The 12,542-nt window shown below is 47.1% G+C and overlaps 1 protein-coding gene across 1 annotated transcript; it reads right to left on the reverse strand.

The window, feature by feature from the left end:
- Positions 1–7,389: 7,389 nt before the first annotated feature.
- LOC117452942 (probable G-protein coupled receptor 21) lies at positions 7,390–10,248 on the reverse strand. The gene has a single exon (XM_034091768.1). The coding sequence runs from the start codon at positions 9,441–9,443 to the stop codon at positions 8,373–8,375; it is 1,071 nt and encodes a 356-aa protein (XP_033947659.1). The 5' UTR covers positions 9,444–10,248; the 3' UTR covers positions 7,390–8,372.
- Positions 10,249–12,542: the final 2,294 nt, after the last annotated feature.

Genomic DNA, 12,542 nt, shown 5'->3' on the forward strand with positions numbered 1-12,542 from the left:
CTCACCCTTTAGCTGATGTCAGAGCCAGGAGCAGAACTACTTTGGCTGACAGAAACTTCAGGGGGACCTGATCTAAAGGTTCAAATGGAGCTTTACTCAGTGCGCGTAACACTAAGTCAAAACCCCATTGCGGCGCTAAAGCGCGTGACACATGTCTGAGTCTCTGTGCTCCCCATAGAAAACGTTTTGTCAGCGGGTGACTAAACACCGTGCTGACCCCAAACCTACGTGGCAAGATGAAATGGCAGCAGCATGTTTTTACCGTGCTATAAGCCAATTCCTGTCCAGCAACAGCTGGAGGAACGACAGCACGAGGCAGGGGGGCCGACGGGGTCCAGGCTTCTCCCTGCACACCACACGGAGCGCTGTCCATTTGGCTGTGTAGGATGTGTGTTCAGCAGCTGCGCTGATCGAACACCTACCTGGCGATTTATGTAGGCCGCCGCTGCTTTGTTGTCTGTTTGAATCAATGTTGATTGTACAGCAACGGGACGAAGTGCTGGAGCACTTTCCATACGGAGAGTAATTCCAGCACGTTTATATGGAGAGACATGTGAGCCAGCCACTGTCCCCCCACTGCCTGCGACATGCACGTTCCTCAGCCTGCGAGAGATGCGTCTGTGAACACTGCGGTGTGTGACGTCACTCTGCTCAGTGGCACCCCCACTGACGTGGAGATTTTTCCAGTGGGTCAAATCCAAAACCACGGAAGGAGGAATGTACACCATGCGTCTCCTCTGACGCACGGGGTCGATGCACAGGCGAATAAACCACCTGGAGTCTCCTCACTGTGAAGGAGACCCAGGGGAATCACCACGTGACCAGCTGATATCATGTCTAACAGCTGCATCACGGAGAGGGCTGTCACCGCCCCGCGGGGTGTGACGCGCCGGAGGAGAGCTGTCACTTTCTCCCCTCTCCGCTGTGAGAGTCGCGTTCTCATGCGGGCTGAGTTCAATTCCACTCCCAGTTAAAAAGATAACCTGGGAGGGACGAGGACAGCTCTTCTTCCAGTTGATAATGAAACCCAGGTTTGACAGATGAGATACGAACTGTATCGTCTGTAAGCCGCTTCCTCCCTTCCTGGAGCGAGCCAGCCACAGCCGGTCGTCCAGGTAAAATAACACTCATCCCCATTCTGAGTAGCTGCTCCAACCGGCTCCACCCACTTGAAAAAGTGTGTGGAGCCAGGAATGAGAAATGCAGGACATTCTGTGTTTCGGGATGATGGTTACGTGGAGGACTTCATCCTTCAGGACTATGGATGTGCACCTCCCTGGTGAACACACTCCAGCACCTGTTTGATCGTCAGCATGGGAAAAGGCCATTCCCTTGTTGGACACTGACAGATCGAGGATGGGTCTCATTCCCCCCACCCCGTCTCCTTCGGGACCAGAAAATACCGGGAGTAAGAACCCCTGATTTTCTTCCCCATGAGGAACCCTGGAAAAAAGCTTCCTTTTAACCAGAGTTCCTGCCGCTCTGCACGGAGCGCGAGACACTGTTCCCGGGATGACAGGACTTCCTGTATCCCGTAGAACTGCGGGGGGGAGAGGCGAACTGCAGAGACTACTCTCTGCCCATCCGCCTGCTCATCCATCTGTCCATCAGACACACGCGCCGCCACCCTGAGTACCATACAGTACTCTGATAGCGCCAGGTGTACATTCTCTGGATGTGCTGTGGTTGGTGGAAAACCACGCCAGAGCCCTCCACACGCTGCATTTCACACAGGCTCTCAATATGTCGCCGTTTAGGAGAAGACTCGTAAACTGCGCGTTCACGCTCAACATCACTAAGGGATGAGCGGAGGTGTGTGCAGTGCTGTCCACCCGAGGCGTAATAATGGCCCTCCATGGGCTTATTACGACCGTGGGTAGGAGGTACGTCTGAGACAGAGGAAAAATCCGTGCTGCCTAAACCCAAAAAGTTTAAAGGTAGACGGATTGAATAGTAAGCCCTGCTGTTTTATTAACCGATAAGTTAAAAAACCCAGCCGGCTTAGGCAGCGAGCCATGCTGCCAAGTAACCAATAGGCTATTGGCAGCCGGCTTAACCGGGGAGCCTTGCTGCTTATTATCTTCCATCTGTCCATTGAACACAGGCGCCGCCACTCAGTGCGCCAACCTGCTCTGGATGTGCTGTGGTTGTCATGGTGACGAGCCACGCCAGAGCCCTCCAGACGCTGCACTTCACACAGGCTCTCATTATGTCCACTGTAACACATTTTCCTGTCAAACAACAGTAAAGCGCCGGCAGTCTCTTCACAGACGCCTGCACTTCACTGCCATACCACAGTACTCATACTGTGAAATGATTTTACAGCCTTTCTCATTAACAGTAAAATACCGACAGCAGAGACGCCAGCAATACACTGAAATTATACAGTATTCATACTGTTGAACAATTTCAGTTTATTACTGTACACAATTTAATAATTCACAGAAACATTCTGGTTAGGGGGCTGCCAGTAGATTAGTGCCGAAAATCAGCTGAAAAATAACAGTAATTGCTTACAGTGTTAAACTGGACACCGAGGTGCGTTCACGCTCAACACCCCTAAGGGATGAGCGGAGCTGTGTGCAGTGCTGTCCTCACTGTAATAATGGCACTCGTGGGCTCATTACCGTGTGTAGGAGGTAGGTTTGGGACAGAGGAGAAAAACTGAGCTGCCTAAAAACCAATAGGTTTTAAAGACACCCCATTCATGCAGCGAGCCATGCTGACTATAACCGACAGGTTAGGGGCAGCCGGCCTTGCTGCTTATTATTATTCATCTGTCCATCGAACACACACGTCGCCATTCTGAGTAATATTCTGAGAGCGCGCGACATGCTCTGGATGTGCTGTGGTTGTCATGGTGACGACCCACGTCAGAGCCCTCGCCGCCGTTGCCCATGAAGCAACCCAAGAGGGGGCCGGACCGAAAAGCTGCGAGGGGCCCTCCACACGCTGCATCTCACACCGGCTCTCATCCTGTCTCTGTTTAGGAGAAGGCTCGTAAACTGGACATTGAGGCGCGTTCACGCTCAACCCCGCTGAGGGAATGAGCGGAGGTGTGTGCAGTGCTATTCACACAGTGCGTAATAACAGCCCTGGGCTCATTACGGTGTGTAGTAGGCACATCTGGGACAGAGGAAAAAAAAAAACGTGCTGCCTGCTAACCGACAGGTTAGGAGCATCAGGTTTAAACGTCAAGCCTTGCTGTCTAATAACCGCCTGGTTAAATACAGCTGGCCTGCGCCACGAGCCCTGCTGCCTGCTGACTGACAGGTTACAGCCGGCTCTTGCACCTCCACACGCTGTATTGCACAGCGGCTCTCATCATGTCGCCGTTTAGGAGAAGGCTCGTAAACCGGACATTGAGGCGCGTTCACGCTCAAACCCGCTTGAGGAATGAACGGTGTGTGGAGGCATATCTGTGACATAGGAAACAAGCCCGTGCTGTCTAATCAACCGCCAGGTTTTAAAGACAGCCGGTTTGTGCCGCGAGCCCTGCTGCCTAATAACCGCCAGGCTATGAGGCAACCGCTTATGTCATCCGGAGGAGAGCTCTCCTGAACCGGGGGAACAGGGAGATCTCCTTAGGCGGCTGCCTTTCCGATGATCTCCGGGAGTTCCTGGAGAATACCGCCTCTACGGCAGAGCCGAGGTGGCGGATAGTGTCAGCCCGGCAGCCGAACCCACAGGCTCGGCCGCCGGGCTGACACCGGGCTGACACCGGGCTGACGCCGGGCTGACACCGGGCCCCGCCCTGTCTCCCCCGTCCGGAGGAGAGGGAGGATGGGGCCGGGGAAACCACATAGTGATCCGTGAATGGAGGGGAAGGAGTCGCCTGACTGCTGCCCGCCCGCCACTCGGATCCAATAATCAAGGGCTTGGCCAATCATCCCCGGCCGCAGCCGCGAGAGCGTTCGCTCTCCGCTGTCTATGGGCCAGAGGAAGACGGACACAATGAGTGCGCGACACCTGGGGATTGAGAGCCGCGCTTGCTTGCTCCAATCCCCGGCAGGACTCACCTGTATCGTCTGTGTAAAGCCGCTTCCTCCCTGGAGCGAGCCAGCCACAGCCGGTCGTAATTCATATGTCGGCTAACCCCGAGCCCCGCCCTGTCTCCCCCGTCCGGAGGAGGGGGAGGATGGGGCCAGGGGGAAATGTTTGCTTTCTAGTAAACAGCTCTGAAAAGAGCTTGTGCCTGTACAGTGCTTCTGCAACGGAGTGCTGAAGAAAAGTGGGAGCAGTTGGACGGGCCATCTTCCTATTTATACGGAAGTGAGGCCGGAGGTGGGGCCCAGGTGGGCGTGGATTAAATCTGTCAGTGCTGCACACGTGCAGTGGGATTACCCAATAGCGATAGCCTTAGAGGGCGAAGCCTCATACGAAATAGAACTCGAAATTTCCAGGGAGTTTCTCTCTCACACACTCCTCCCCTCCATGAATTACATGTAACAGACTGTCCTTGTTTGTTGTGCTTTTCTTTCTGTTATTTAGTTTTTGTTTGTTTTCTGTTCTGTTTTTTGGAATGTCTGTATGACGTTGCATGATAAGGCCCCTTCAAATAGTGAATCCATTCAAATGATTTCAACTTTGGTTCCCCCTCACCACACACATTTGCACCATTAACCAAAACCAAACTGTCTAGCGAGAAATGAACTTTAAGTTAACAAGGAATACAACAAATTAATTTGTTGTAGTACTACAACAAACCAAGTACGGTGGCTGTCACATGCAAACATGCTACAGCGGCCCAAAACACTTCCATTAGGAGAAATGCTTTGCACTATCGAAAACGATGCAAATAAAAAAAAACTAATATGCCAAAACACATGCAAATGAAGAAACATCTTCACAAACTTGACAACTCAGAAAACATTCACCAACTAGATGAAACACACGCAGGGTTTACTCAAAGCACTGCATGGACAGTTGTTGTTGTTGTAAGGCATTAATTATTGAGTGTTCTTGTTTTTTAATGTGTTATTTTAGACCTCGGGACTGTGGGAAACAGCATTTCGATCTTTCTGTGTGTACAAACATATGTTGAGATTGACAATAAAGTAGACTGACTTTGACTTTGATTTGCCCCTGTCGGCCACCATACTTTTGCTCTCCAAAGGGACTGTTTACCTGCATGAAACCAAACCCTTCAAGAATGTGAATAATCAGTACTACTCGGACTACAACCGTAAACCTAAATCTTCTCCTAATCCAACAGGATTTGTTTATTGTAAAATGAGGGGAAATACAAACACACACATACAGCCATCTCAACTGCAAACATATTACGTCCCAAATGAATCCAAAACACAGAATCAGAACATATCATTTTAATCTTACATTTACACCTTCATACAATAATGTACAGCAGTTGCTCAGATCACACGCTGAATAGCAAACAGCCTAACCAGTGTTGAGATAATAAAAGCCCTTTCATTAAGACATTGCTTTCTTAATTTATTGTGGTTTGTGTTAACACCAGTAAGCTGTATTGCATTGACCCACTGCTGTCATAGAGATAATGCAAAGATTTCAGGTGTTTACTTTGACAATGTTAGGTTAAATGAGACCTTTTAAGGTTAGGCTCTTGGTTTTTGTGTTTTCACTGTTTGCATATTTGTGTCATTTTATCCTCACGGCAGCGACAGGTGAAGATCACAGGAAGGCTAGAGGTTTTCTGACATGAACAGGAACGATTTTCTCTCATAAGAAAACATGATAAGCCATCTGTGGTACACAACAGTAGTTAGGAACCGAAGACATGGAATAAAGTTACTCTCAGAACCAGAATCATGCAGAAAAGGTCCATCAGTGGAGCATTTTTTCACAACCAATCAAGCAGGGATCAAACAAGTCAGAGGAAATTATATTGTCATAGCAGATGCTGAATACATACCATTACATAGAAAAATGCTTTATAAATAGAACATCAGCACAGTGGGGTCATTGGGAGGTTTGATCCCCCTGGCAGCAGCTGGTGTGACCGTTGCACCGGAAAAGTCCTACTGTTAAACTCTGACCCCTGCCCTAAAGCCCTGCTTTATTTATAAATCCTCTCTACAAAAGCTGCTTGTAAGGTCTCAATGATATAAAACAAGTCAATTAGAACTGGACAACCTTCACCTGCTGAGGATCAGGTGATTCACATCAACTTCTAACAGGAACTTGCTTCTGAGGTCAAAAATGTACGTTCAATTTTTTCAAAGTGATGACCCTTGTTATAATACACATTTATAACAGCACATAAATGATCCCAAATGTCTAGATCAAAATACTCTGTTAAACTGAATACACATGAAGGTAAACTTTGTATCTTGAATCTTGAATCTTTTTTTGTTTGGATGCCCCTAAGGCAGAAAATGCTGTTTTCAATTTAAAGGGAATACTTTGTGTTTCAGACCAGCAAGAAAATACATAAACAAAAATCATCTTGACCTTTGACAACCCGTGATTGACATTTTTCACTTTTTCCTACATTTGATACATTTATTATTAAAGAAAACAATCAGCAGATGAATCCATAAGGAAAATAATGGTTAGTTGCAGCTCTATTTAACAGGATCAAGCTGACTGGGAAACTGTGACAGACTTAAACATAAAAACTGTTATCAGTCTCTCGGAAATGTCTGGTTCAGCAATGTGAACCTTCCCTGTTAAATAAACCAATACATAAAGTACACAGTACATTACAACAGCAGTGTTGTAAACTGTGGTTTGGTTTTCGGTTCAGTTTTACAATTTACCAATCATTTTTAAGGGAAAATGTACATTTCTATGGCATATTATTTGTAATGATAGATTCTGATTAACTGTTGTAAGATGCCTTTAGAAAAAGTGTTTTGCTAATTAATGGATATTAGGAGCCCAAACCTTAAAGACAGCCACAGATAAATACACCATGTGGTTCGGGCCGTGCATTTAGCCATATAGTGTTTTCCTGAACAATTCTCTAAAAGATTCTCTTTACTCTTCTTTTTCCACAACTATGTTTTAATCAAGAGCAAGACGCTATCAGAAAAAACATTTCAATGTGACTTTAAATTTGTCCTGCAGTATGTAAAAAACAGGTTCAGTCTCTGGGGTAGAATGTCGGACATCTTGGCTGCGAGAAATAAATTATCTTTAAAAACATCCACATTTGTAACCCCGGGGGTCCTCTTTACAGTTAACCACTTTTTAAATATTTAAACTACGAAGTATATTTACACCAAGCCACAAGCGGTCACTGGCTCTTAGAAAAAGTGCTCTGACCCTCTTGCCCTCCGTGGTCGAGCTTGTGATTAAACTTGTGTTTCACTTTACACTCATCTGAACAGCCATCCACTGCTGGAGGGCAGATAAGAAAGTTTACAGATAACAATGGAGTCAGTCTTTGCATGGAGGCCATGTGGATCCCCGCAGATAGCTGATTGATCATCAACAGTCGACGAGGCAGGAGGAGATTATCTTAAGACTCTTTGTGATTTAAGAGTCATGTTCTGTTTCAGCGGAGATCCAAGGCAAACAGCCCGGAGGCTTAACAAAGTAGGGCCGATAAACCTGAGGAGCAAACGCAAACAGAGAATAAAACTCTCCTAATAAATTAATGTATTGTCATGTTGAAGAAGACACGCCACTGTCTGCCATCAGGAAAACCAGCAGCCACCATAAGAAAGCAAAGCTAATTCTTGAATCAACAATTTCATGTGAAACCCGAGACCTGTGTAAACATACTTGAAGCTTCTCACAAAGAACCAGCTTCAAAGAGAGAAAACCTTTTGATTAACATTTGAAATAAATCTTTTGTCTTCTCATTGAGAAATACTCTTGAAGTCCATCCGATTCACACACATGCTGATTATCAGATGAAAGATGTTTCACACACTCATTAACTCATTAGCATCTGGTTTGCATTGCCTAATCTACCCTGAAAGAACCAAGACAATTGTATTTTCTAGTCAGGTTCGGAGAGATTTTTTTTGCATTTCAGCGGATCACACAACACAAGTCTCGCTGTGCTTTCCTTTTTTTGCATCTGGGAGTTGTTAGTGCAGGCAGGAGTGCTTATTAAATCATCTGAAGTGAAACACATCTTATTCCTACTGTCCCCTTCCTCCACCGACATCAAACTGCTTTACTCCCTGTTGTCAGGTTGTGATCTTTGCAGCCGTGAAAGAGCGGCATCACAGTGAAGAGCATTCGTGAAAGCTTCCCAGCCTCCACAAAATCAGCCATGGAGACAACCAACAGGCATCTGCACAGGTACCTCTCCGTGCTCCATGCAGGGGGTCCCCAGCACATTTCACTGCGGGTCCACCTGTGTCATGCTACGCAGCTGAACAAAGCACACACAGAGGGCGGATGCCCCCAAAGTGAACAATCCAAAACCAGAGGTGTCACACTTGGCATTGGGTGTTTGCCCGGGGACCAATAGGAACTGGCGCTTTTTTGGCCTCCATGCAGCCGAGACAGGAGGGGAACAACGGGCTAAAGAGGCGGCCCAGACCTTTCCGGAAGACGCTGTTTGAGAGGCTGTAGATGAGACAGTTACAGAAGCTGTTGCTTATTGCCAACCATGTTGTAAGGAAGGATGCCACCTTATGGTGATACAGCCCAGCACTCTCCAAGAGGAAGTAAAGGATGTACGGCATCCACAGCACGTAGAAGACGCTGGTGATGCGGAACAGCACCATGGCGTAGCGTTTGTCCGGGCACCCTTCACACCGCTCCCCCCGCTCGCCTTTATCGCCCTCCGCCTGCGAGCTGAAGCGGGCATGCCGTTGGGTGATCTCTCTTGTGTGCTGCCTGCAGATCCGGAATATACTCCCGTAGGTGAAGCAGACGGTGAGCGCTGCTGGTGCGTAGAGCAGCGCCGCGATGAAGGTGCTGAACCCTGGGTTGGTCTTCCAAGAGTCTGCGCACCACTGAAATATGTCCCCATGGTATCCTGGCTTCCCCCAGCCAAAGAAGGATGGCAAGAAGATCAGAGCAGAGTAAACCCAGATCAGGACGATGCACACTCTCAGTCGGCATGGCGTCACCAGCGTTGCGTAGGACAGTGGACGGGTGATGGCGATGTAGCGGTCCACGCTGATGCATGCAAGCGAGGCCATGGAGACGCTCTTCAGCACAGAAACCATGTAGCCAAAGGCCTTGCAGGTGAGCTCCTCATTCAGGCCTCGGAGGTAGTGGAGGAGGGACAGCGAGGGCACCAGGCAGCTGACCCCCACCAGCAGGTCGGCGTACGCCATGGTCTGGATGAAGTGGCTGGTGGTGTGGTGGTGCAGCAATGGGGCGCAGTGGAAGACGAAGATCACCACCAGGTTGCCAGCAATGATGAGCACAGTGAGGAAAAGGATGATGACCACCTCCAGCACGCAGGTATCCAGGCTGCGGGAGTAACCCACGGAGCCCAGCAGGCAGAACGGGGGAGAACCACTTTGGTTCGCATCAGAAGAAGAGTTCATGTTTGAACTGGAGCGGGCAGGGAGTAGAAGGGGGGCGGTTTCAGCTCAACGTAGCCATTGACCTGTCCATAAAGTCTTTTTTCCAATCCTGAAGTTGTTCATCCGGTGCTCCTGTTATCCCTAAATCAGCATCTTTCTTCCCTTAGTGGGCAGGGAGCCCGTCCTTAAAGTGACAGTAATCCATTGTGTATGAAAAATGCAAACAGGCTCCACTGCTTCTGCTTTAGGTTGTGATATATGGGTGTAACCTCGAGAAGCAAACAAAACCCCATCAACGTAGAACAATAGTCTGATGCTGCAGTGCTAACCATCCTCGCCTCGCAGCTGTTTATCATAGCGTCCCCCCCATCCCACCACCCCTACACTGCAAATCCTGAGGTAAGCATTCTGCACTGGCACACTGCCTCCGGAAAAATACAGGGTTCCACTTCCTCTCTTGCAAAGGAAAAAGGGAGGGAAAAATAATGCCGATATTCGAGACAGCTGTGATGTTGTAACTCCTTCACGTTGACAGTGACGACTGTCTCAGCAAACAAAAGCAAGAGAGTCCAAGGAAGCAGTGTCAGACCTGGAAGTGGCAGCCTTTTCTGTGGACCGCTAACAGGGAACGAGCACACACTCAGAGCGCTGCCAGCAGGGAGAGTGCAGGCAGGCGAACATCCAGAAGTGGTGGATAATGTCACCGGGATCTCTCCTCTGTGAGGCTGGTAGTGAGGCTCAGAGGCAGCTGGCTGACTTCTAGTGTATGTGTGTGTGTATAGCATGAATGTGTGTGTGTCTAAGAGAGAGAGATAGATCAGGGAGGCAGGCTGCCTCTCCTCTCTGCTGTAGTAGCAGTAGTGATGATGCAGCGCTGCCACTGCTGCTTCCCCCCACTGCTCGCTCACACACACACACACACACACACACACCACACACACACACACACACACACACACACACACACACACACACACACACACACACACACACACACACACACACACACTGGTGTTCCCTCCCTTCTTCTCAAACACACACATTTTTCCACCCTTCCCTTTCTGTTCGATCCCCCTTTTCCTCCCTTTCTCCCTTTTTTTCTTTGACACTCCTTCTCTTCCTCACCCCTCCACACTGTTGATATATTTCCACTGTTCAAACACCATTTATTAATGAAAGCCCATCTGGGTGAAGTCAATATCCCAGTAGGGATGGCATTTTTTTATTTGCTGATGGTTACATAATACCGTTTTACCAGCGTTTCAAATGTATTTTAATGTAAAGCAGGTCCTAACATCACAATAAAAAAAATATTTTTTAAAAGTTTTTTTTACTGAATTAAGCAAGAGTGGACAGCTTTTTACTTGTAAATGACAAAATATATACTTGTCAGGTTTATGATTTTTCAATATAGCGGGCCATATTGTCATCAGTATGTCGTCAAAGATAGATTAACTTAAAAAACGCCTCAATACAATTTTCTGTAGTTTAGTTACACACAAGGCTGATGTTATCCTTTAAATCAAATGGTATAGATTGCCAGCCTGCCATGTGAATCATACTCAGACTTTGTATTTCACATCTTTTCTCCAAGCATTTTGTTTCTCTGGCTTTCGATTTCAGGCCACTTCAATATTAGACTCTCAAAGCAATGGCTCTGGAAGTCAGGTGACTTGGTTTAAGGGGGATGGGGTGGATGGGTGGGTCATTCAAACACATGACCCAATCTAAAACAAATGCTCAATGCCTTAATGTTGACTACCTAATTTGCATGGGTAACCTAATAAAATATAAGTCCGTAAAATTGCTATCGATCAATCAACAATATAAATACCTAGTAATCCCAGGGGGAAATTAGGTTTAGTGACTGTCACGGATGTGATCTCTGGGTCATAGATGTCGGCCTCCGTTACGGGTTGTATAGCTTCATTGTTGTTGATTGTGTTCACCAGGTGCCCTGTGTTGTCCCCTCCCCCCCCCCCCCCCACCTGTGTCTTGTTGATTGATTAGTGTGTGTGTATTTAGGCTCTGTTCTCCCTGTCAGTGGACAGGTAGTGTGGGTGAGATCCTTGTGGCTGCTGACTGTGTTTAGGTGGACAGCAATTGAGGCTGTGAATCATGTGCCCATGATTTGAATAAATGCCCACACCGGGTTGTATTTGGACGTTCTGCCTCTGCCTCCTTGCTTGGTCGGGCCACTCAACGGTCAGCTTCACAGTGACCATTGCACAGTATTTGAATACAATAAATAAATATTAATAGATATTGTGCATTAAAACTAGTTAAGAGAGCTTAATAAGTAACTAATAAAGTAACCAATACAAACATAACAAGTAAGATCAAATATGAAAGAAAACAATAAAAAAAAGTTTACATCTGTCAGGAGCAACAGCAACAGGCTGCATGCACTGTTGCCGCATGTGCATTGGATTATTTATACGCCATTAAATGATATTACGTTCAGAAAGCTGGTTTGCACCACACTTATGAATGATAAGAGGTGAATGGGAATAATCACATTTTTGGAGTTCCTGTCTGCCTACACTAGTTTTAGGGATTGTTACCGCTTTAGGATGTAAACTAAAATGATTTGATCTTTCAATGGCTTTCACTGATGCATGGATCTTTGTATAGTGGATATGAATTCAACCCAAAATTGTACCTATAACTCTCACGCTCCTCTTACAGAGCTCCGCCCCTTCGCATATGTTAACCAATGAGCAGCAAGCAGGTCTCCATCCCAACAAAGACTGTTCACGTCTACCCACGTGCGACGAAACACACACAGATACCCTCGCGTGCAGGCATCCCTCACATAGAAATGTACCCATGCAAATGCTAAGACATTGTAACACACATGTCTTCTGCAGTCAAATGGGTGGGCTAGAGAGGATTTGTAATGCAGTTGGGTGGGAGTTAAAATGTATAGCTTTCGGTGGAAAGTTGTGTCGGGCATTATTGTGGGATATGTTGATAATCACAAATAACAACAGTTTTACAATTATTATGTGCACAATTTATTCTCCGGACATTTTCTGTCCCGTCTCCTTTGTTTACTTCCTTAACATAGTGACATCACTATGTTACACTTGCAGTTCTATTGGTTAGCGCTCCAACACA

Source organism: Pseudochaenichthys georgianus, chromosome 9 (genome assembly GCF_902827115.2).
Source record: "Pseudochaenichthys georgianus chromosome 9, fPseGeo1.2, whole genome shotgun sequence".
Lineage (NCBI taxonomy): Eukaryota > Metazoa > Chordata > Actinopteri > Perciformes > Channichthyidae > Pseudochaenichthys > Pseudochaenichthys georgianus.